The sequence below is a fragment of the Chanodichthys erythropterus genome, chromosome 1 (assembly GCF_024489055.1).
Source record: "Chanodichthys erythropterus isolate Z2021 chromosome 1, ASM2448905v1, whole genome shotgun sequence".
Classification (NCBI taxonomy): domain Eukaryota; kingdom Metazoa; phylum Chordata; class Actinopteri; order Cypriniformes; family Xenocyprididae; genus Chanodichthys; species Chanodichthys erythropterus.
The window spans coordinates 25,099,977-25,121,922 of NC_090221.1; the positions used below are offsets into that span (position 1 = coordinate 25,099,977).

At 37.8% G+C, this 21,946-nt stretch overlaps 1 protein-coding gene across 1 annotated transcript in view; it reads right to left on the bottom strand.

Moving 5' to 3' along the window:
- il1rapl2 (interleukin 1 receptor accessory protein-like 2) overlaps positions 1–21,946 on the bottom strand; it is a 347,852-nt gene that overhangs the window by 65,996 nt on the left and 259,910 nt on the right. Inside the window, exons 5-6 of the mRNA XM_067402543.1 lie at positions 13,035–13,109; positions 3,041–3,170 (exon numbers count right to left, since the gene is read on the bottom strand). Coding sequence (XP_067258644.1) covers positions 3,041–3,170; positions 13,035–13,109 — 205 coding nt within the window. The remainder of the gene's footprint in view (positions 1–3,040; positions 3,171–13,034; positions 13,110–21,946) is intronic.

Sequence of the window (21,946 nt, forward strand, 5' to 3'; positions counted from 1 at the left end):
TATAATCAATTGTTATATCATATAATAACTCTATTAATACTTTTTAATATTTTTATTATAACTATTAATAAATTATTTATTATAAATATTAACTATTAATATCTTATTTAGCTGATCACATGTTTAACTCAAGTGACTGCAACTTTTTTTTTTTTGTACAGAAAATTCAATTTCCGTTCAAATTATTGTTGAGGTTTAGGCTCACTTAAATAACTGCATTTATTTTATTTATATAATTAAGAAGAATTAAATTATTTATTTTAATTATTTAACCTACAGTACATGTTTACTACTTTTCCAAATATTCTATGTTGCTAAGAAGTATATTGTGTTCAAAGGAAAAAAGTTGTTTTTTAACTAGACATTTTAAAATAACACATTTTAGAGCTGAAATCACAATACCGTGATACCGTGAAACCATGATATTTTTGCTTAAGGTTATCATACCATCAAAATCTCATACCGGCCCATGCCTATACTCTCAACAGGTATATGATTTCTTTCTTAAAATGTCTATATATTTTAACTTTCAAATATGAAATATCTGGTGTCCTACCAATCATGTCTTTTTCTTTTTCCTTTTTTTTTTATTATTATTATTTTTTTTAATTTAACAGAACATGTTAGTGTGACCACCACCAGCTGTTTAGTTAAAGGGTTAGTTCACCCAAAATTAAAATTCTGTCATTTATTATTCACCCTCATGCCGTTCCACACCCATAAGATCTTCGTTAATCTTCAGAACAACAAATTAAGATATTTTTGTTGAAATCTGATGACTCAGTGAGGCCTCCAGCAATGACATTTCCTCTCTCAAGATCCATTAATGTACTAAAAACATATTTAAATCAGTTCATGTGAGTACAGTGGTTCAATATTAATATTATAAAGCAACGAGAATATTTTTGATGCACCAAAAAAACAAAATAATGACTTATTTAGTGATGGCCGATTTCAAAACACTGCTTCAGGAAGCTTCGTAGCATAATGAATCAGCGTATCAAATCATGATTCGGATTGTGTCAAACCGCCAAACTGCTGAAATCACATGACTTTGGTGCTCCGAAGAGCTGATTCGACACACAGATTCATTATGCTCCGAAGCTTCCTGAAGCAGTGTTTTGAAATCGGCCATCACTATATAAGTCGTTATTTATTTTATTTTTTTAGCTCACCAAAAATATTCTCGTCGCTTTATAATATTAATATTGAACCACTGTACTCACATGAACTGATTTAGATATGTTTTTAGTACCTTTATGGATCTTGAGAGAGGAAATGTCATTGCTCCCTATGCAGGCCTCATGGAGCCATCAGATTTCAACAAAAATATCGTAATTTGTGTTCCAAAGATTAACGAAGGTCTTACGAGTGTGGAACGGCATGAGGGTAAGTAATAAATGACAGAATTTTCATTTTTGGGTGTACTAACCCTTTAAGGATACTTCTCTCCTCTTCTCCACTAAGAGATATTGAATTTATGATCCATATTGTTCAACTTTTTTTATTATTATTACTTGGGTTTATGCATAAACATACCCAGAAACAACAAACAAACAAACAAACAAACAAACAAACAAACAAACAAACAAACAAACATTAAAGCTATCCCATGACTTTATATCACTTTTAATAGTGGGGCTCACATTCTGTCAATTTTTGCTACTTTTGGCCTTCATTAACATAACTATCTTTACATAAACAAATGGAAGAGACAGACTCTAAACTCAATTGTGTGTTTCAGATGCTGTGACATCCCACAGCCTCATCATCTGCAGAGAGAAAGCGCCACTCAATTACACAAAAATGACGGACTTAAATGTTGGCTGACAGTGTGTGTGTGTGTGTGTGTGTGTGTGTGTGTGTGTGTGTGTCCATGTTCAGCTGAAGAAAATGTGAGTTTGAGTCAACATCAGAGACACTGAGTTCTGCTGCTGGAGATCTGCATGCCTTCAAAGTGTAATGCTGTAGTCACACTTCATGATTTGAACACATCATAAACTATTGAAAAAACTGTAGATTTCAGACACTTGCAAAACACTAAACACCCAAACAGTATCAACAGGTAACAAATTACAGGCAAAGTTTCTGGGCACATATATTAGCAATACTATTAAATTACAACATACCGTAACTCAAATCTACTCATAAGATAGTCATAGCAAAGACTTTACTATGGAAATTCAGAGTCAGTAAGAAGCTTCTTGTGGAGTGAACATCATCCCTCATTGAGTGCTATGGCAGCTCTAACACCATAAGAAGGAAACAAACATATTGACAGTAGAATAGCTCTTCACCCATTAAACATGCATCAAGAAATATGACCAAGGGTCCAACCCCACCATGACTGGTTTCCAAAGCGCTTGTGTTCTGTAGCCTGTCCCAGCATCTCGGGCTGTAGGCAGGGAAATACCCTGGGTAGATAGCTTGTCCATTACGAAACTTATAAAAACTTACAATATGAAATTTGGTGGTGGGAATTCAGAACATAATATTATATTTCCTTATATTTGAACAATATAAGGAATATTGGAAAATGAACATATACAGAATAACCTATTGTGTTAATATATATTGAATAATATTTTATATATATATATATATATATATATATATATATATATATATATATATATATATATATATATTTTTTTTTTTTTTTTGTAATAATATTTTTAAATTATGCAACATATCGAATAACACATAAGGAATAGCCACTTGTCATATATTGGAAAATATGTGACTTATATGTTATGATTTTATTTACATGTTCAGACAAGGCATACTTTGCCAGAAAAGTGGATTTTATTTCTATCCAGGGTACATTTTTTTTGCGCACTTGTCCACTAGAGGTCTCTATGCCCTCAGTAATCATCATGGATGCTGTCACACCTGTTTCCCTGTAGGTTGTTAGTGTGCTGTTATATAATCCTAGTCTGCTCTTCAGTTTCAGCTCGGAGAAATCAGGCATGCTCTATCTATTTATAGTTTATTGTTTTTAATTCAAGTAGTAACAGGTAATAAGCCAAGAAAACAGTACCTGACTTCACTCTCTCTTATGTGTCCTTCCAACTCCTCTACAAATTTATCCCCCTTCATCCAGTAGATGATGGGCCTAGAATCACCGCTGTAGCCGAAAAAAGCCTTGCAGTCTAAGATGAGACGCATGCCTGTCAAAAAAGAAAAACAAAATAAGATATTAATCAGCATTAAATGGATAAAATCTCTTCCTGCATGAAAGAAAAGAAAAGAAAAAAAAAATAATAATAACAACTTGTTTCTTTACTCATGCTAGGAGATTCAAGAGCAGATCCTACAATGACCTGGATAAACAAAACCCATGTATAACAGACAAATGAACACTGAACTGCTGTTCCAAGGGAAGGATATAAGAGAGAAATTCAGCAAATGAATAAAAGCATTGCTCTTTGAAAAAACGAATGCACTGCTGCAGTCAAATCAGGCCAATATCCTTTAAAAGCAATCAAAGGTCAAAGTAAGAAACTCCCACAGACTCATATTCTCACCCACATAGAAAAGGAACATTCACAGGGAGAAATAATCGTGCCCACACCATCCTGTGCATCTGTCTGTAAGATGCCGTTTAGACGCCTGCCAACATCATCATCAGACAAACTGTGCATCACTTTCAAATTTGGTACATTTGGTAGATTATGAAAATAAAAAATCAAAAAGTTTTTTACATAGCATTTATTGATTTAAATTATACTTATTTTCTATTTTTATTTTCTATAATTATTTTCTTTTTTTTTTAATCTTTTAATAAACATTTTAATGTAAATGTTAAGTGGTGCAACCTTTATGTAAAAAATAAAAAGTGCCTTACACATCTTAATCATGTTCTCAGACACCTAAAGAGCAATGACCCATTTCCCACAAAAAGATATTTGGCACTGTTTCTTTACACTGACCTCCTCTTTATACACCTCCGGTTTCAGCACGTCTGCCCACTGATAGCGCAAACACTTCCACCCACATCCACTCCTGTGTTGTGCTGGCATAAAAATTGCTCTTAGATTTAGTGCTCTCACAATAATTGAGTAAGATGTAGAGCACAATCCTGCATCTAACGCGGGTATAAAGATACAAATTATTTATATTTATATTTATGAAATGTATTTTTAATGTGGTCTTTAAAGATAGATCTGGATGCAATTTTTTTTAGGTTTTATGCTCTGAATCCTTCAAATTATTAATCTTAGCATACAGTTCTTTAGAGTAAGAGTGTGGAAATGCTTTTCTTTTAATTACCCGAATGCTGATTGTATAGAGAACTGTTGTTTTCATGTTGCAGTACTGCTAAGACAAGCAGATTCCATAAACTCACTGCCATTAGTTACCTGCTGAATAATACTGCTTTATTTACGGCACTGATCCACTATTCTCACATATGCTGATTATATGCAAATAATGTCTAAAAACCCTTCAGGCCTTTCAACAGCATTAACAGCACAGGCAGTGAAGAGCTTCCTCTGCCTGTAATTACAGCTTTTAAGAGACAGAAAATGGTAGGAGATGCAAATGAATGAGGCTGTGGCCAGCCACAATGTTTTAATGGTGAATACTTATCCAGTTTGCTCCAGTAATTATATCCAGTGTGTTTGAGGATCATTGTGTGTGTGTTACTAGGCCCAGTAACATCAAATTCATTGTTAAAGAAATAGCAGATGGTTTCTCATACATAATAAAATACTTCCTCGATGATCAGGGTCAACTATGCATAAAATCTAAACATGAGCTATGTATAGCACATTTTTCAGTTTTCACATTCATTTTATAGTCTGTAATAATCACAATCTTCATCTGGTGTTCAGATCATGATCAAAATACTATTTTAGGAATTGGACTGAAGTAAAAGCTTGTTTTAGATGATTCAACCTAAAAGAAAACAACTAAACATGGAATAGCTCAAAATGGTCCTTTCAGACTAATTACAGTTTTTTCAACTGCTTACACACAATTTCAAAACTATGCCTCACATCTCTTGTAAAATTAAGCACTGCATTCAAAATATCAAACACATCTCAAAAGCAAACATCTTTGCCATAATATTCTATTTTTGGATATATCATATACCCACAGTTATTAAAAACCTAAAGCTCTTCTTTCATGAGCTCCTATGTACATTTCTGTACAAGATTAAAAGTAATTGGCTGAGAGATGTTAAAAAATTCACGGTAAACACGAAAGCAAGATTGCAACCAAACTATTTATTTTTTTACAGTAAGAATTTGTGGTTATGAATACAGTATTACACAGTACAAATTAAAATAAACACATCAACCATGTGTAGTTGGGCAGAAACAATGGTTGTGTTTGAAAAACGATATCAATACGTCTTGTTAGATTTTTGTGTGTTACACAGAGAATCATGTGTTGTGTTTTGCAAAAAGTGTTTCATGAAATTGAAAACTGAAGCGAAGACCGATAATTAGTATATAGTTTTGCAGATTTAGTGTGTGCTTCTGGTGTTTAAGTGTCAGGTTTCAGAAATTGTGTGACAAGGATTTTGTGTGTAAGCAGTTGAAAAAAACTGTAATACAGTAACGATTTCTGAGCATGTGTTAACGGTGAGGCAAGTAGATTTTGAAAAACATAGTAAGTCAGCCGACACCATCAACAAACCTGCAACCAATCAGCAGTAGCTATAATGGTCGAGGAGACAGAATGATTAAGAGGGAGATTTGAAAAAAAAAAAAAAAAAAAAAAAAAAAAAACTGCAGACAGAAAGAGAGACACAATACAAAAGAGCTCAAAAGAATATCACTGGAACAAAGGGTTATGACTGGGCAAGATCTTTAGGATTTGATTTCTGCTTTGATTCCGCTTCACATGTGAGTAACACTGGGTTTGTGTGTCATGATTGTCTGTTGGCGACTAACAACAAAGTTTGTTGTTAGTCCAAGTTTTTCGCGTGCATATGATACGCACTTTATGGCGTATTATACGTACGAACCCCCCACTCCCCCACCCCCATCCTAACCAAGAGCGTATCATATACACGCCATAAAGTGCGTATCATATGCACGCGAAAAACTGCGTACCATAAGCATATATATATTCTACGAGATTACAAACTCGTACTATTGATACGCATTTGGGTGTGATCGTGTTGGTTGTACATGTAAACCAATGCGCACTGACGATTGCTAGAGAATGCGGTGTTTAGCGTCATTGTTAGTACACTTGCCTTGCCTGCCAGCAGCAATTGGGCTGGGGTTCAAGACCAACTCGGAGCAGGGTGGTTAGGATTGGAGAGTGAGTTTTGGAGGTGGAGCAATGAAGAGAGGGGTGGGTTTATTTGGGTTGATTTCAAATATCAACAATGTCCAACAGCGTTTTTCAAAATCTACTTATCCCTCCTTTAATAACTTTATTTATGGTTAATTGTTTATTGAAGAGTGAAATCTAACTCTGCCTGTTTGTGAGTATAACTTAGTGGCCCTTTACATCAAAACTAGGCTAAGTTATAACTTACACATAACTTTCACACAACAGTAGATCGACAATATCTTAGCAACCACAGTGACACAAAAGAGCCTCAAAACACCTCAGAAATTCTCTGACAAGCACCAAAGACACTCGAGCATTGTGGCATTGAGTACAAACAAACGGCAAACTCAATGTCCACAGAAAAGTTATTTTTTTGTAACTTTGTTTGGCGCAGAAATTGCACAATTCACCTTGAAATAAGCAAAAATTTTCACTGTGCTCTCTCTGGTTCCAGGGAGTCAGCGCTGTCCATCTGTACTATGAACACAGGTGATGTTGAGCTCTGGACAGCTACTGTCATGCACTGAACAGACTGACTGTGGCTGACCCGTGACCCATGAGGTGAGCATCACTGTCACATCTGTGAATCTGAGCAGGTGGCAGCAGTGTGAGAGCGTCAATGACCGAGGAACAAGAGAACGACTTCTTTAAAGAACAAGACTTTCAGTGTATGCTATATGCTGCCTAATGTACAATCGGACAATGATAAACATTTGTCACATGATCTTATGGAATGTGACGAGTTAAACGTTTTATTTTGCAATTTTATTTTTTTATCCAATTGTGTAAAATATCTTGACATTTGGCAGTCTGACCAAACAATGAGTATGCATATGCTGTGTGCTATTTTAGCAAATGTAGTCATTGATCCAAGAACTGTGTACATACCAGTCAAAGCTTTAGAACAATTATGATTTTTGGTGAGAAAGAATTCTCTCACCAAAGCTGTATTATTTATTTGATCAAAAATACAGTAAAAAAAAAAAGTTTTCCTTTTTAATATATTCGAAAATGTGATTTATTCCTGTGATGCAAAGCTGAATTACTCCAGACCAGTTTTCAGTGTCAGTCCTTTAGAAATCATTCTAATAGCTGATTTGCTGCACAAGCAACTTTTTTATTAGTTTTTTTTAATTGCTTATGCACAATTTCTGAAAGTATGCTCCATTTCTCCAAACTCTACACACAAAATATGCACACAACATGCAAAACATCACACATCTCTTGCAAAAGCAAACAGTTAATTCAAAATTCAAAAAGTAAATCTACCAAACCATCAAATGAATAGCCATGTCAAAATGCACACACATATGACGAATGTAAAACACTACTATCTTGTGACTTGAGCTGAATAATGACAGAGCTGCTTTACAGCAGAATTTGAATTTGTTACTATCGTGAAGCTGCTTTGAAATGGTCTGTATTGTATAAAGCACTATAAAAATAAAGGTGACTTGACTTTACTTATATGCATATTCAGTATATATTTACAAAATAAACAGAAATGCAATGGTGAAAATAGTGTATTTGTTTCTCAAAACATTTGATTTCTAAGTGAACAAATTAGGTGTAAGTGTTTTTATATATATATATATATATATATATATATATATATACCCATGATCATTGGGTGTAGGTTCCAAATGAAACACATGTTGTTAGTTTTAAATTATGTGTCTACTGCCGACCCCTCTGTATCATAACAGAAGACCGGACCAAAACCGCTACACCAGTATGAGACAACAGGATCCCTTTCAAGCACTTGTGGATGCGCTACGCCGCACTCTGATCACCGATCCACCGACACCATCCACAATCACCTCTCCTTCACCAGCACCTGCAAGCTGTGTCCCAATTCAGGGGCCGCGCACTTCGAAGTGCATGAAAGGGGTGGGGTTTTGGACAGGAGGGTTGCCAGGTCTGCGCAACAAAACCATCCCAAAAGTAGTGTAATCACAGCACAAGTGTAAAAGTATCCCAATCCCAGACGTGGCAACAATGAGCCGAGTGTCCTTACATGGCTAGCGGCTGGGTGACAGTGCACTTTCATGCACTTCAAAGTGCGTGGCCCCTGAATTGGGACACAGCTGCAGTCACCACCGTCAACACAGCCCCGTCTCCGTCTCCACCTGTGTACGCCAGTCCCATGGCCAAACCAGCGCCCTACTCAGGATCGGCGGAGGACTGCAGCGGTTTCCTGCTGCAGTGTGAACTGGTCCTGGAGATGCAGCTGCACCTATACCCGAATGACACAGCCAAAATTGCGTTCCTCATCTCTCAACTCAGTGGCAAAGCATTAAAATGGGATGATTCTATCTGGTCACAACATGGCGCAGTAACTCAGTCATATTCAGCCTTCATTTCCCACTTCTGGGAGGTTTTCGGACAACCCATCTCAGATTCGACTGCTGGTGAGAAACTTTACAATTTAAAACAAGGTTCCATGTCAATTTATGATTATGCTTTGCAATTCAGAACGCTGGCTGCCGTAAGTGGATGGAATAAACAAGCTTTGATCACGACTTACCGCCAAGGATTGGAGCCTCGGTGCGGTGGCATCTCGCTGCATACGAGGATTCCATCGGCCTAGAAAAATTCATCCAGCTCTCCATCCGCTCCGCCACTTGTATGCAAGCGTGTCTTCAAGAACACCAGGGCAAGTTATTCTCCGACTTACTCCTCTGCCGGTCCGAACCCATCAGCTCTTCAGAACCAGCCAACAAACCCATGGATATCGAGAACTCTCATCTCACCCCCACTGAACGAAGACGTCGGCTGACCCTGAACCTTTGTTTGTACTGCGGTATGCCGGGGCATGTCATCTCCGCATGCCCCACATGACCTCCTCGTCCAATGGTGAGTGCCATTCTTCCCTCTACTCATAAAATGAAACCACTCACCACTGTTGTCAATCTTGCTGCTGCTGATACTTCAATTACAGTGGTGGCGCTCCTCGACTCAGGGTCAGCCGGCAACTTCATCTCTGGCGCCCTCTGCCGGCACCTCAACCTCAAGACCTCGCCGTCTCCGATTGTCTACCAGATCACTTCCATAACAGGAAAACCTCTCAGCCGTAAACATGTGCGCCGTGTGGTGGGACCCCTTCAACTGCAAGTCGGACTCCTTCACGTGGAAACCATTCATCTGCTGGTTCTGGAGGAATCCACCGCTGACATGGTCCTAGGGCGCCCCTGGTTGGAGCAGCACAACCTGACCATCTCCTGGAAGACCGTCGAAATCCTGATTTATTTATCCTTTATTTCCTGTGCCTGGAAAGCCTTCCACTCACTCCTAGCTGACGGCCACACCTTAACATCTGGATACCACCCACAGTCGAACCGGCAGACGGAAAGGCAAATCCAGGAGATCGGCTGCTTCCTCCGTACCTTCTGTCAAGACCACCAGAACTCTTGGAACCAGTACTTGGGTTGGGCCGAGTACGTACAGAACTCCCTACGTCAACCAACTACAGGACTCACACCATTCCAGTGCGGTAGCAACCCCCACTGTTCCCCTGGGATGGGGAACCCTCCAATGTGCCAGCAGTGGATTACTGGTTCCGGGAGAGCGAGAGGGTATGGGACTAAGAACACCATCAACTGCAAAGAGCCCTGCGCAGACGCAGAATGACAGCCGACCTTCGACATTCCGACACTCCAGTCTACCAGCCCGGACAGAAGGTCTGGCTGTCTATAAGGGACATCAGGCTGCGTCTGCCCTGCAGAAAGATTCCCAGATTCATTGGCCCCTTCAAGATCATCAAGCAGATCAATCCAGTCACGTACCAGCTCCAGATCCCACCAGGTTACTGCATTCAGCCCACATTCCACGTGTCCTTACTCAAACCTCACCATCCCTCTGTTTCCACCTCCACAGGGCCTGACGTGGCAGCTGCCGAGACTCCCCCTCCACTCATCCTGGAGGACGGAACAGCCTACAAAGTACATGAGATATTGAACTCCCGACGCGTGGTGGTCAACTCGAATATCTCGTAGACTGGGAGGGTTATGGCCCTGAGGAACTCTCCTGGGTTCCAAGAAATGACATCCTCGATCCCAACCTACTCCAAGACTTCCACAGTAACCACCCTGACAGACCTGCCTCGCGTGGAAGAGGACGGCCACCACGACGTCGGGGTCCTCTGCCCTCAGGAGCAGGGCCGTGGAGGGAGGGGAGTACTGTCACAGACACGTCAGGCTCCACCATGCCCCAATCACAACGCTCCCAATCACCAGAATAGTAATCACCGTCACCTGCACGTCATTATCCCCATCATCACCACCAGTATATAGAGCACTCACACCCTGCACTCACTGTCTGGTCTCGTTGAGTTATACTCACCTGTATGCTTACCTCAAGAACTCCCTCGATTGCTACTTGCCTGTCTCCTGTGCTACCTGATCTCCCAGTGTTCCTCATCTGTGTGTGAGTGCTCCTCCGTCTCCTGTTTTCTCCTGCTCCATCCAGTTCCAAGTCTCCACCATCTGCAATCACAAAGGACAGTAACTATCACCAGACTTTACCATTGCTCACCTGCTTCACTCTGCTCTCCATATCTGCTCACTGGTTATCAATAAAGACTACTTACCATTTGTACATCTGTGTCCGACCCCTCTGTATCATAACAGTAAGCAATTACAAAACAATCATCTGCTTAATTAATGTGGAAAAACAATTTTGCTGCTTAATGTTTTTGTAGAAACCATGACACGCATTTTTTTTTTTTTTTTTTTTTTAAATGAGAAACTATCATGGTTTCCACAAATATATTAAGCAGCAAAAATTGTTTCCAACATTGATAATGATAAGAACCATTATTAATAATTGAGCACCAATAATAAATAATTAAAACTGAGCAGCAAATCGGCATGTTAGAATGATATCTGAAAGATCATGTGACTGAAGACTGGAGTAATGATGCTGAAAAATCAGCTTTGCATCACAGAAATAAATTACATTTTAAAATATATTAAATATGGAAAAAACATACTTTAAATTATATTAAATGTTTCACCATACTGCTGTTTTTAAATGCATTTTTGTTTAAATAAATGCAGCCTTGGGGAGTATAAGACTTTCAGAAACATCATAGTATGGTTTTTTGAACACTGCATTTGTCTGAGAATTTGACCATCATCTTTTTTGCTCTGGGTGTGTAAAGCAAATGTTTGCTTACTTCGGAAAAATGTCACTATGACAGAAAATATAAAAACAATTTCACTGTGTAACAGACACTTCTGACTAATGCTTTAATTGCACAACACTACCAGCAAATGGACTTCTTGTAGAATGCTTGCAGATCTCTAGTGCTAGCATTCATCTGGCATACAGTTAATTTATTGAGAAATAGTTGACATTTCAATGACTCAGAAAGTCCATTTCCTGTGCTGTCTCAATGTCAATGCGTCAAATAATGTGTTATAATTTAGTGGGAGTCGACAGATTAAACCTGTGAAATCTCAAGCTATTTTGCTTCTGACAACAGCCCGAGGTTGGACGAGGAGCCTTACAAATGCATCCAGACAGGAGTAAATACTTTGAAAAGAAAGAGGAGGCGTTTGACAGAAATGCCTCTTATATAGGCACTGGACTGATTGTGTCAGATGATATAAATGCTGCAAAAATTCTGCACACCACAGTGATTAAATGAAAGTTACTGTTAGCATTTGTTACATTGTATTGTGCTGGGGTGAAAGCTTCAGTTACTGTACGTTCATAATACAGATGCCAGATTAGAGGATGATTTCCGGGTGTGTGGTTTTAGTCATTTCCTTTGTCAGCAAGACAGTTTATCTGTCTCTGTCGCATTCCCTTCATGAGGGATACGGCTGCACCTTACAGGTCCTCTCCTAATTGTCCATTTGCTAAGAATTGCTAAACATGTAGGGTAAATGAACCTGCAGAAACTGCTGGCTATTCATGAAACTATGCTTTTATGCAGCTGAAGGAAGTTTACTTATAAGTCTCATTGTAAATCATATCCACCAATATATGCTGTACTTTTTTTAGTGTTTTAATGCAAGCCATAGTATGTAAATCATACAAACTCTTAATAACTTGGCCACTTAATAATAATTAAAAAAGCATTTACATCACAGTGCAGGATAACATAAGTGCCCTTGAAAAATTGTACCATTAATGAATGGCCACAATATATGTAAATCAATATATGTGAGTGGCAGTTCTGATAAAGAGCCCATGCCTGGAATGATGTGTCCTAATAGAAGAATGTCAAATTATTTGCTTATGATTTTATGTCTGAGTTATTACAGTATCTGTTGACTGTTGTAGTATTAGATCTGTGCATGTGCTATGTATAAATAAAGGGGAGGGATATTCTCTTTCTACAGACCATTTTATTGGACAAAAACAAGTGTATGCATCCCCGCAGAAAAAGATGTTTTCAATATTTTGGCCCGTTTTCCTTGAAGAGAAAGACTACATTTTAAAAGCATCTGCCTAAAGTACATTTTGTCATTTTATAGGAGAGTATAGATGACCTCAACGTTAGCAGAGATGGATTCAATTCCGCAAAGCCTTAATTTTGATTTTATGGAATTATTCAGCCAAGGTCATGAGCTCTGTGGTTCTCCGCATTTGTTGTTGGTGTTTTACTTGTTTCATATTCATCATGCCTGACTGTAACAAAGCACTTTTATGAAAGAAAAAAAAAAAAAAAACATTTTTTTGTGTTGTAGAGATGGGGTGACATGTCTGTCAGACTGTGAAGAAGGACTCACCGAGTTGGACGTCTATAGCTGTGGCCTGTCTCTCTGATGGGAACAAGACTTTTGGTGGTCTGGTTGTAAGAAGTGCTGCAAAACAATAAACACACTTTAGCAATAGGGCACTGAATGAAATATATATCTCAATAACTTAAAACTACATCCTCTTTGCTGTCTAACCCGGTATGTTGTATTTGTAAAGTCATTGGGCAGGGTAAAGTTTTTTTCATTTTTGTGCAAGTACACACTCAGTTTAGGCATAACTGACTGTCATCACATTAGCTTGAACCTCTCATGCAAGTTTCGTTGAATACCCCCACAAAAAGTGAATAAGACGTAGAGCATGCCTGTAGTGTCTAGCTCTGCACTAACACAGGTACAAAATAGAGCCCTTACTGAAGTAACAACAAAAAATCTTTTCTTCCACATTGTGAAGTACATCAGAGTATATTGTGGATTATAGAGTGGATTTTCAAAAAAGAAAAATATAGGGTGGTTAATCGTTGTTGATTGGATGTTGAGATGTGGGCGTTGCAGATTGCAGGAGTGGGTTGAAACTCAATGAATGATTGGAAAAGTCCTGCAAACGTCACCAGAGAGAAGTTTGTCGCTTCACTATAAGATCCAATTATGACATTCTCATGAAAAATTACGAATTCAAAACATTTTTACCAATGTTGACATTTGCACAGATTAATTGTTCATAATAAGCTCTATAACAAACATTTAGAAAATAGATCTATGCCGTTGTTGGCACCTTGCTCTATGGGATGACCTACAGGACGTCTTTGTTTTTGCTAACTATTACAGCAATCTGGGATGTGACCATCTGTTATAGTGCATAAAATGTTTGTTTTCCATTGCAGACACATATGGCATTAAGTAAGGAAAAATTGACGACGGGCCATTGAACTATTATAAAATAATGCACACCTGAAGCGGTAATGCGGCCACAATGTGAAGTGAAGTTACTTTGATTGAGCTTTATTTTCCAATAATTCAAATGGACAAGAGTCAATTATTCCACTTACATACTACACTTGCCACACCACAAGACATCGATCAGATGTTGACATTTGTTAGGTTTTTGTCCTTAAAATGATCTTGTGTGTAGGAGTCAGACTAATTTCTTAAGCATCTCATCCCATGCCTCCGTTTGCTAATTCCAAAACAGAATTTTAGAGCTAATGATGGAGGCCGAGCCATTAATAGCAGACTAAGAGTACATTTACACGGCAAAGATGTACTAAATTGGGAAAAGTTTTTCCTTCACTTTTTTCGTGTACAGACAACAACGTTGTCAAAATGATCCCATTAACACAGATCTGCAAAAACAATTAAAAAAGCTGTACTATTCTGCCAGACCAGTAGCTGTCCATGTCACTTGTAAAAAAAACAAAACAAACAAACAAAAAAAAAACTATACACCTATAGATTGAACACATAATCATGCACATGACGTCACAGTTTTCACAAATTCACATTTTTGTAGTCTACACAGATACAATAACTGTATCATTTTTTTTTAAACTAGCACTTTGAAACCTGTTTTGAAACCATTTACATCTTCTTGTGTAAATGAATGGCAAAAACCAAAAAGTTTTCCATTTTTAGCTGAAAATGGTGTAGTGTAAATGACCCCTCATGCAGTTATTAGAGAGAGATTAAGCATGATTGAGTCTCTGCGTCTCTTAACAGTGTTCGACAGCAGTGTCTCTACTAATAGCGAAACTGTAAGTTTAACTGCTTCAAACACAGCACCGATATTACCTCACTAGTGAGAAATGTCATGTAGCTTTTTAGTTGCTAAACTATTTTACTGATGAAATCATCAGAGCAACGCTGACCTTTCTGTCTCTGTACTTTATGTGTGTGCATTTGAGTGGGAGAGAGAGTGGGAGAAAGAGAGTATGTGCTTTCTGTACATAATAAAACAGAATTTTGTGGCAAAAAACATGGAAATAATTGTGGTTTTTATCCTATTGTTTATATTTATTTGCTTGGTCAATGTCTTTGTGGGTTTCGGTTCTTTTGCTGTTGTAGGCTGAAAATCATTTGGCAAAGTGATAAGACCTGCCTGGAACAACTTTAGCAGTGTGTTTCCCTGAAAATAATTGCACGCCTTAGAACTTTAACCAATCGTATTCAAGCATTCAACAGCCCTGTAGTATACAGTAACTGAATATAGTGCATGTGTAGGACAAATGTGGTTTTTAACACTACCAAGAATAAAACTACTCATGGCCACTGAAAACATAATCCTGAATATCAATGCAAACATACACATACATACTCACATAAAGTGATATATACTGTACTAATAGCAAATCTCAGTAAATGTAAACTATACTACTATTGCTCATGAAGTTCCAAACCGCTCAATGTGAACTATAAGGCAATAAGGTATTATATAAAGATTAATATTATGAATTTCTGTAATGCTGTTTTGAAACAATGTCTATTGTGAAAAGCATATAGAAATTAAATGAAAACAGATGTTAACCAAGCGCTCAGTACACAGAAATATGGATAAATTTCAATGTTTTTTTTTTGTATGATTTTGTTGACGTGTTGGGTCACCACCTGAGTTTGAAATCGGAATCACTGCTGTATGCTATACTGTCTACTGAGCTAATTTTCAGGACAAATAGGCTCAGTTCCATGAGGTCACCTTACAAGGAGAGTTTGGGTTCAGTATGTGCTATATAAATGCTTATCCTTTTGGTATAATCTTGTCTCTCTATATTGTGCAGGAATACTGCAAAAGAAGTGAGAGATGAGGTCGAGACCCTCATCCATCTTGAGGGGGCAGCTGCAGCTTTAGCATGCAAATGAAAGCTATCATTCTTGTCAACAGAAGACTAGACTGTTCACCAGACCTGCCTTCTCCCTGTCTTTATCAGCTCACACTCCCTTTACATCTCCAACCCTTCTCTTTTTTTTTTGCTAGCTACTCTGGGATCAAACACACATGCCAGTGACCAGATAACCTTATTGCCGTGTTAGTAAAGTTTAGAGATAATTGTGAACCCCAGTGAGGTGTTTATGATACGGTGAGAACGTGTTTATTCAACACTTGTGAACAGGATTGGCTTTCTCCACTGGCATTTGTACAGTGTCTCTGGAGCAATGCAATTAGTTACAATGATGCAAAAACCACAGCACGATTTCTTTTGCTGACTTCGGATTTTTCATGGGCAGAATTTTTTAATTATGTTTCATTAACGTAGTTCAGGAGGAACAAGTCAAATAACCTACCCAATCATTACGTCATCTTAAGGATTATGTCATCTCAACCAGCTGTCAACAATCTGTAATCAACGTATCTACCCAATCGGCATGAGTTCAGGCCTGTATATAATCACAGTCAAACTCACCCAAGGATCCTCGACAGTTTCCAGAATCCCTCCACCATCCCGTCTCCTCACACTCTCTGGATTACTTCATATAATCTAAAAGGAGGGGGGGGGGTGTACTCTGTGTTCGGGCCGATTACCGAGCTCGGAGCCCTCTCCCCGGACAGCACGCCAAATACGTTTACCAATTAATTTACCTGACTTATTTGTAAGTGTGAACTCGTGAAATGATGTTTTATAAACGTAGTTCAGGAGGAACAAGTCAAATAAGATACCCAATCATTACATCATCTTAATCATTACGTCATCTCAACTAGCTGTCAAAAATCTGTAATCAACGTATCTACCCAATCGGCATGAGTTCAGGCCTGTATATAATCACAGTCAAACTCACCCAAGGATCCTCGACAGTTTCCAGAATCCCTCCACGACCCCGTCTCCTCACACTCTCTGGATTACTTCATATAATCTAAAAAGAGGGGGGGAGGGTACTCTGTGTTCGGGCCGATTACCGAGCTCGGAGCCCTCTCCCCGGACAGCACGCCAAATACGTTTACCAATTAATTTACCTAACTTATTTGTAAGTGTGAACTCGTGAAACAGCTCCGCTTATTAACAAATAAAATGTTAGGAAAATTAAGTCCTCTTGATTTTCAAATTACATTGTTCGAAAGTAACTGGGTCTGCTGGGTAAATGAATCTCTGCAGCATACTGTCATTAGCCTCTGGCAAACTGAGTTTAGATAAAAACTACCCTAACTATATGCCTCGAGCTGCTAAAGCGACTTACGTCCTATCTGAGCTTGACCTTATGTGCGTCTGAATGGTGCAATAGCTGCGTCTCTTTGGACAGCTCCAATTGTTTTAGATGCACAAGAGTAAAGTGAATTCATTTGGACTCTATCTATGGGCCATTAGACAAATTACAATGCTATACAGTACACAGAATAACAGCACTAAAGAACAATCCTTCTTAACATTTTCTCAGGAAATGACCACAAATTCAGAACCAATGTAAGATCCTGGCAGAGGCGATACAGACAAGGACAGCTCGGCTCATCCGCATCCATTTCATGGGATTGTGCCACTTTCCATTCCACCCACCCCCTTTTTTTTCAAACAGCTCCCTGTGCAATACTTCACCACCCCCTCTCACTTCTGCTGCTATCTGTGTGTCTGCCCAGAAGAAAAGCCTGCTAAAGTATTCTAGAATCCATGTTAGCAATGCACCGTTGAAATGAATTAAATCCCAGAATAAAATACACCAGGTCCAATATCATTATTCTCTGACATACAGTTGCAGTTTTACTTGGTCTATTTATAAAAGTCCATTAATTATAGATCTACTGTCAAAAGATTAAAATGATCAATGATTAATGGAATGCTTTACTGTTGTTAATGCATTAACACAAAATTCAAGAGAAAATGGTGTGGTGTGAAGGGTGAAATGTAAAAATATTCTATAGTCAAACACTTTGGTATATACAGAAACTAGAATTTTTGCAAACCTGCAATAATGGAATTATTCAAATAGTAATATTTGTTTCTCTCTGTATGAATAGATAATTTGTGTGCAAACTGCATCAAGTTTTAGTATGAAGATGAATTCCATTTAAAGCACAAGTATACCCAGTATAATATTTGTTTTGGTAATGTGCTAGCACGGTTTCATGTAACTTAACCAGGGCAAAATTTTCATCAGTCATCCCTTAGGCAGAATTTAAAAAAGGTTTAACTAATAATCTGTGAATGTTTTCCTGCCATTTGAAAAAGTGAATATTTGTGGATATTTCACCAACGTTTAAGTTCACAGTGTGTAAAAAAACTTCTCTCTATTGAGAATTGCTTAAATGCTCAGAGCATCAGATAGCTGATATTCTAATTATTAAGATTCATATACAAATCTTCTGCAAAGAGCAGGACTAACAACTAATCTTGTATACTTCACGCCTAGCAGGATCTGCCTACTTTAAAATGTTCTGGTCATGGTCTTACTGAGCAGACTCACTCCACGAGTGCATGACAATGGATCTCTATCCAGCATCACATCTCTTTGTCTCTGGCTGATGCCTCTCTTTCACAAGCAAGCACCAGCTGTCCTCGAGGTCCAGATACGTCATGACACCTGACTCTGTGCATCTGGACCCATCACTTCCCATCCACAGCCTCACTTCCTCTCACAAACTGAGGACATTGTGGCCCTTCTGCTGATGCCTCCATTTCCCATTAACTCTTCCATCCTTTCCTATTAAATATAAATCTTCCAACCACTTCTTATCCCACTCTGCCTAACTTCAACTTCTATGCTTCTCAGAACACATACTTGGTGTCAGTTTCCAGCTGTGATGCAAATACACTACTGTATATGGACTACTGGGACACCTGATCATTACATCAACAGGGACTTTAATGACATTGCATTTAATACATGGTCTGCTCTTTGCAGGTATAACAGCTTCCATTCTTTTGGGAAAGCTTTACACAAGATTTTGAAGATATATAGCCTAAAATATTTAGCCTAATCCGCACTCAAGCACACACATAAAGCTTGCCAAAAAGCACCAGCAAAAGTAATGATTATGAATGTGTCAGAAAAAAAAAAAAGCATTAGAAAGCAACATTTTTAGTATCTGTAAAGCCACATTCTTCCATCTTAAAAAATATATATCTAAACTATGACATATGCACTCAATGACAAATGCAGAACAGTTAGTTCATGCATTTATGACATCAAGGCTAGATTATTGTAATGCTTTACTGGGTGGTTGCCCTGCATGCTTAATAAAAAACAGCTAGAGTTATTACTATAAACAGGAAGTATGGCCTTATTAGCTCGGTTCTGTCAACACTGCATTGGCTCCTTATTAAACATTGTAAGTAATTAGCAAGATTTCAAAATGTATACAAAGTTCTAAATGGTTTAGCTACCCAGTACTTGAGCGAGCTCTTAACGCACTATAGTTCTTCACGTTTATTGTGATCTCAAAATTTTAGCCAGTTGATAATACCTAGAATATCAAAATCAACTGCAGGCGGTAGGTCCTTTTTCCTATTTACCACCTAAACTTTGCAACAGTCTTCCTAGCATTGTTCAGGAAGCAGACACACTGTTGAAAAATTGAGACACACTAAATTGAGGCTCTATAACCTGGCATACACTGTTAGCAATTTATGTAATTTTTACAATAAATTTTACAACAACACATTGTATTCATGTTTTTATTGTAAATGCAAATGCATGATCGGAAATTTATGATCGGAATTTAATTAACAGTCCTGTAATATTATTGTAGAAGCATTATTTTTCAGCCACCACAAAGCATTGTGGGATCGCTGCTGTTTGAATTTTGAAAGTCTTGTACCAGAAGTATTCAAACATCAGGTGTGCTTAATGCCAGTGTTATTCCAGATGTTTTCCAACGTGTCTTTGTGTTCACACCAAAGCGATTTTGCCGAGTGAGTGTGCAAATTCACTCCCTGACAGTATATGGTGCTTGTGCATAGGGCAAGTGAATGGTAGTGCAAATAAACATATTTATGAATAGACATTCTAAATAATATTTCTTGAATGTAAATAAAACAAAAATACAGATATAAAATGGCATATATATACATGACATGAGGAGATGGTAGTCAGAAACAAAACTTGTAAATAAGTCACAATGACAGTAGCGCAAGTGAACGGTAGTGCAAATAAACATTTATGAAATAAACGAGGCGTTTGTTTAAAAATGACGCATTTAGGCCTGCTGTTTTGTGCGTCTGTGTGCACACTCAGATTGGTGCCCTTTGTTTAGTGACGAGGCGTTAAACGTCGGTGATAATTGTGCGTGATATTCGTCCTGGTGTGCACAAGCCTTTAGCCCATGGACTGTAAAAATAAGCATTAACCTGGTCAGCTTCCTAAACTCAGGTTATTATTGCATTGATTACACGTGCTAACGGACAGGCCATTGTAAGGTTATTATGACTTCTGTTTTGCTGTCTTGTAATCGGGGGTCTTGAAGTCATTGGGGTTTGCACACTAGCATGAATGGCAACAGTAACGTAGCTTGTAGATATTATGGTCACAAACACAAGCAGACGTCAAATATGGGCTTTAATTAAACGACAGTGCTGGTATCTTTATTTAATTCTGTAAGTTAGCCATAACTGTGAGCTAAGCTGAATATAGCATCTGGTATCTTCAGATTGTGACGAGCAGGGCAGGTGAGAGCCATTTAAGATCATCATATTTGTAGCGAACTGTATATTTCAGATCTAGTGGAATAATAGTAAAAATGGTATCAAGGTCTGAATTGAAATAGGCTATATTAGATGTTTTAACGGATCACGCTACAGACATAATGATCTTATAATACATGATACATTGCTGTGTCCATTATCGCATAATTCCCACTTTTGGACACTTTTGCTTTAACAGACATTAGACAAAAATCACACTGTTATATTCATATATTTATAGTCCAACATTCCCCATTTTTCTGATGCATGTCCTTAATTTAATTTTATATGTTGGTATTAATTCAGTGTTTATACATCTAATACTAATACTAGATCTTTTAAAGAATTTTAACCCAAACTGACTTGGTTTCTGGAGAGCAAAGGTTTTGTGAAAAAAGTGGAAGACTTAAACACAAAGTGTGTAAAATAAACTGTAAAAAGGATTTGATGATCACTATTGATAGTATTTTATTCTGTGTTTTCATCATTCAGGTTGGATTTCAGCTTTAATGTACTTTTTTTTTTACAAAGCAGCTGATATTGCCATAGAAACTAGTGGGCTGCCGACTCGCTTTCACCCCAAAATGGCAGAAACATAGGGCCGCTGCTGGGCGCCGGTGTTGCAATGGAACGTTCTATAGATTGTCGCTTCTTGTTAGTGTATATTCTTTGAGGTCAAGGTGCTGTGCATTGTGGTAATTGATGCAACATGACGTCACTTCCAAAGGACCATTGAACATGTTTGACCAATTTCATGGAATGTGAATATGAATCTCATTGAATAAATAACATTTAAATTAAACTGGGCATCAGCGCAATACAATTGGTTTGGTAATAGCAAGCGAAATAGAATGATCTCCAAAAAACTGTAATAAAAATTGTAAGGAGTAAAAAGTACTTTTTTTTTCTTCAAAAATGTAATTAAGTAAAATTAAAAGTATTGATTTTTAATTGTACTCAAGTAAAGTAAAAATCCCCCCAAATAATACTTAAGTACAGTAATAAAGTAAAATTACTCAAGTACACCTCTGATTTAATCTCTCTTGGTCTCTTTTCTGAAAATGTTTTTATTGCAAGTTTAGCACGAGTGGAAGTGTTTTTGATGCAGTGCTTAAAGTTTATTCAGCACATTAAGATTCATAATAATAGCGCTAATCACGTATATCAGTGTGGTGTGCCAGAATACCCAAGAACATACTTTAAACTTACTGCTCTTAAAGCTCACACGTACAGAGACCACAAAGCAGACTGGCCTTTGAGGAATAGTCAGCTACCATTATGTGAATACTCCTATACAATGTGACTTTTGTGCTGTAAGGTGTGAATCTTCATCTTTAGCTTGTCATT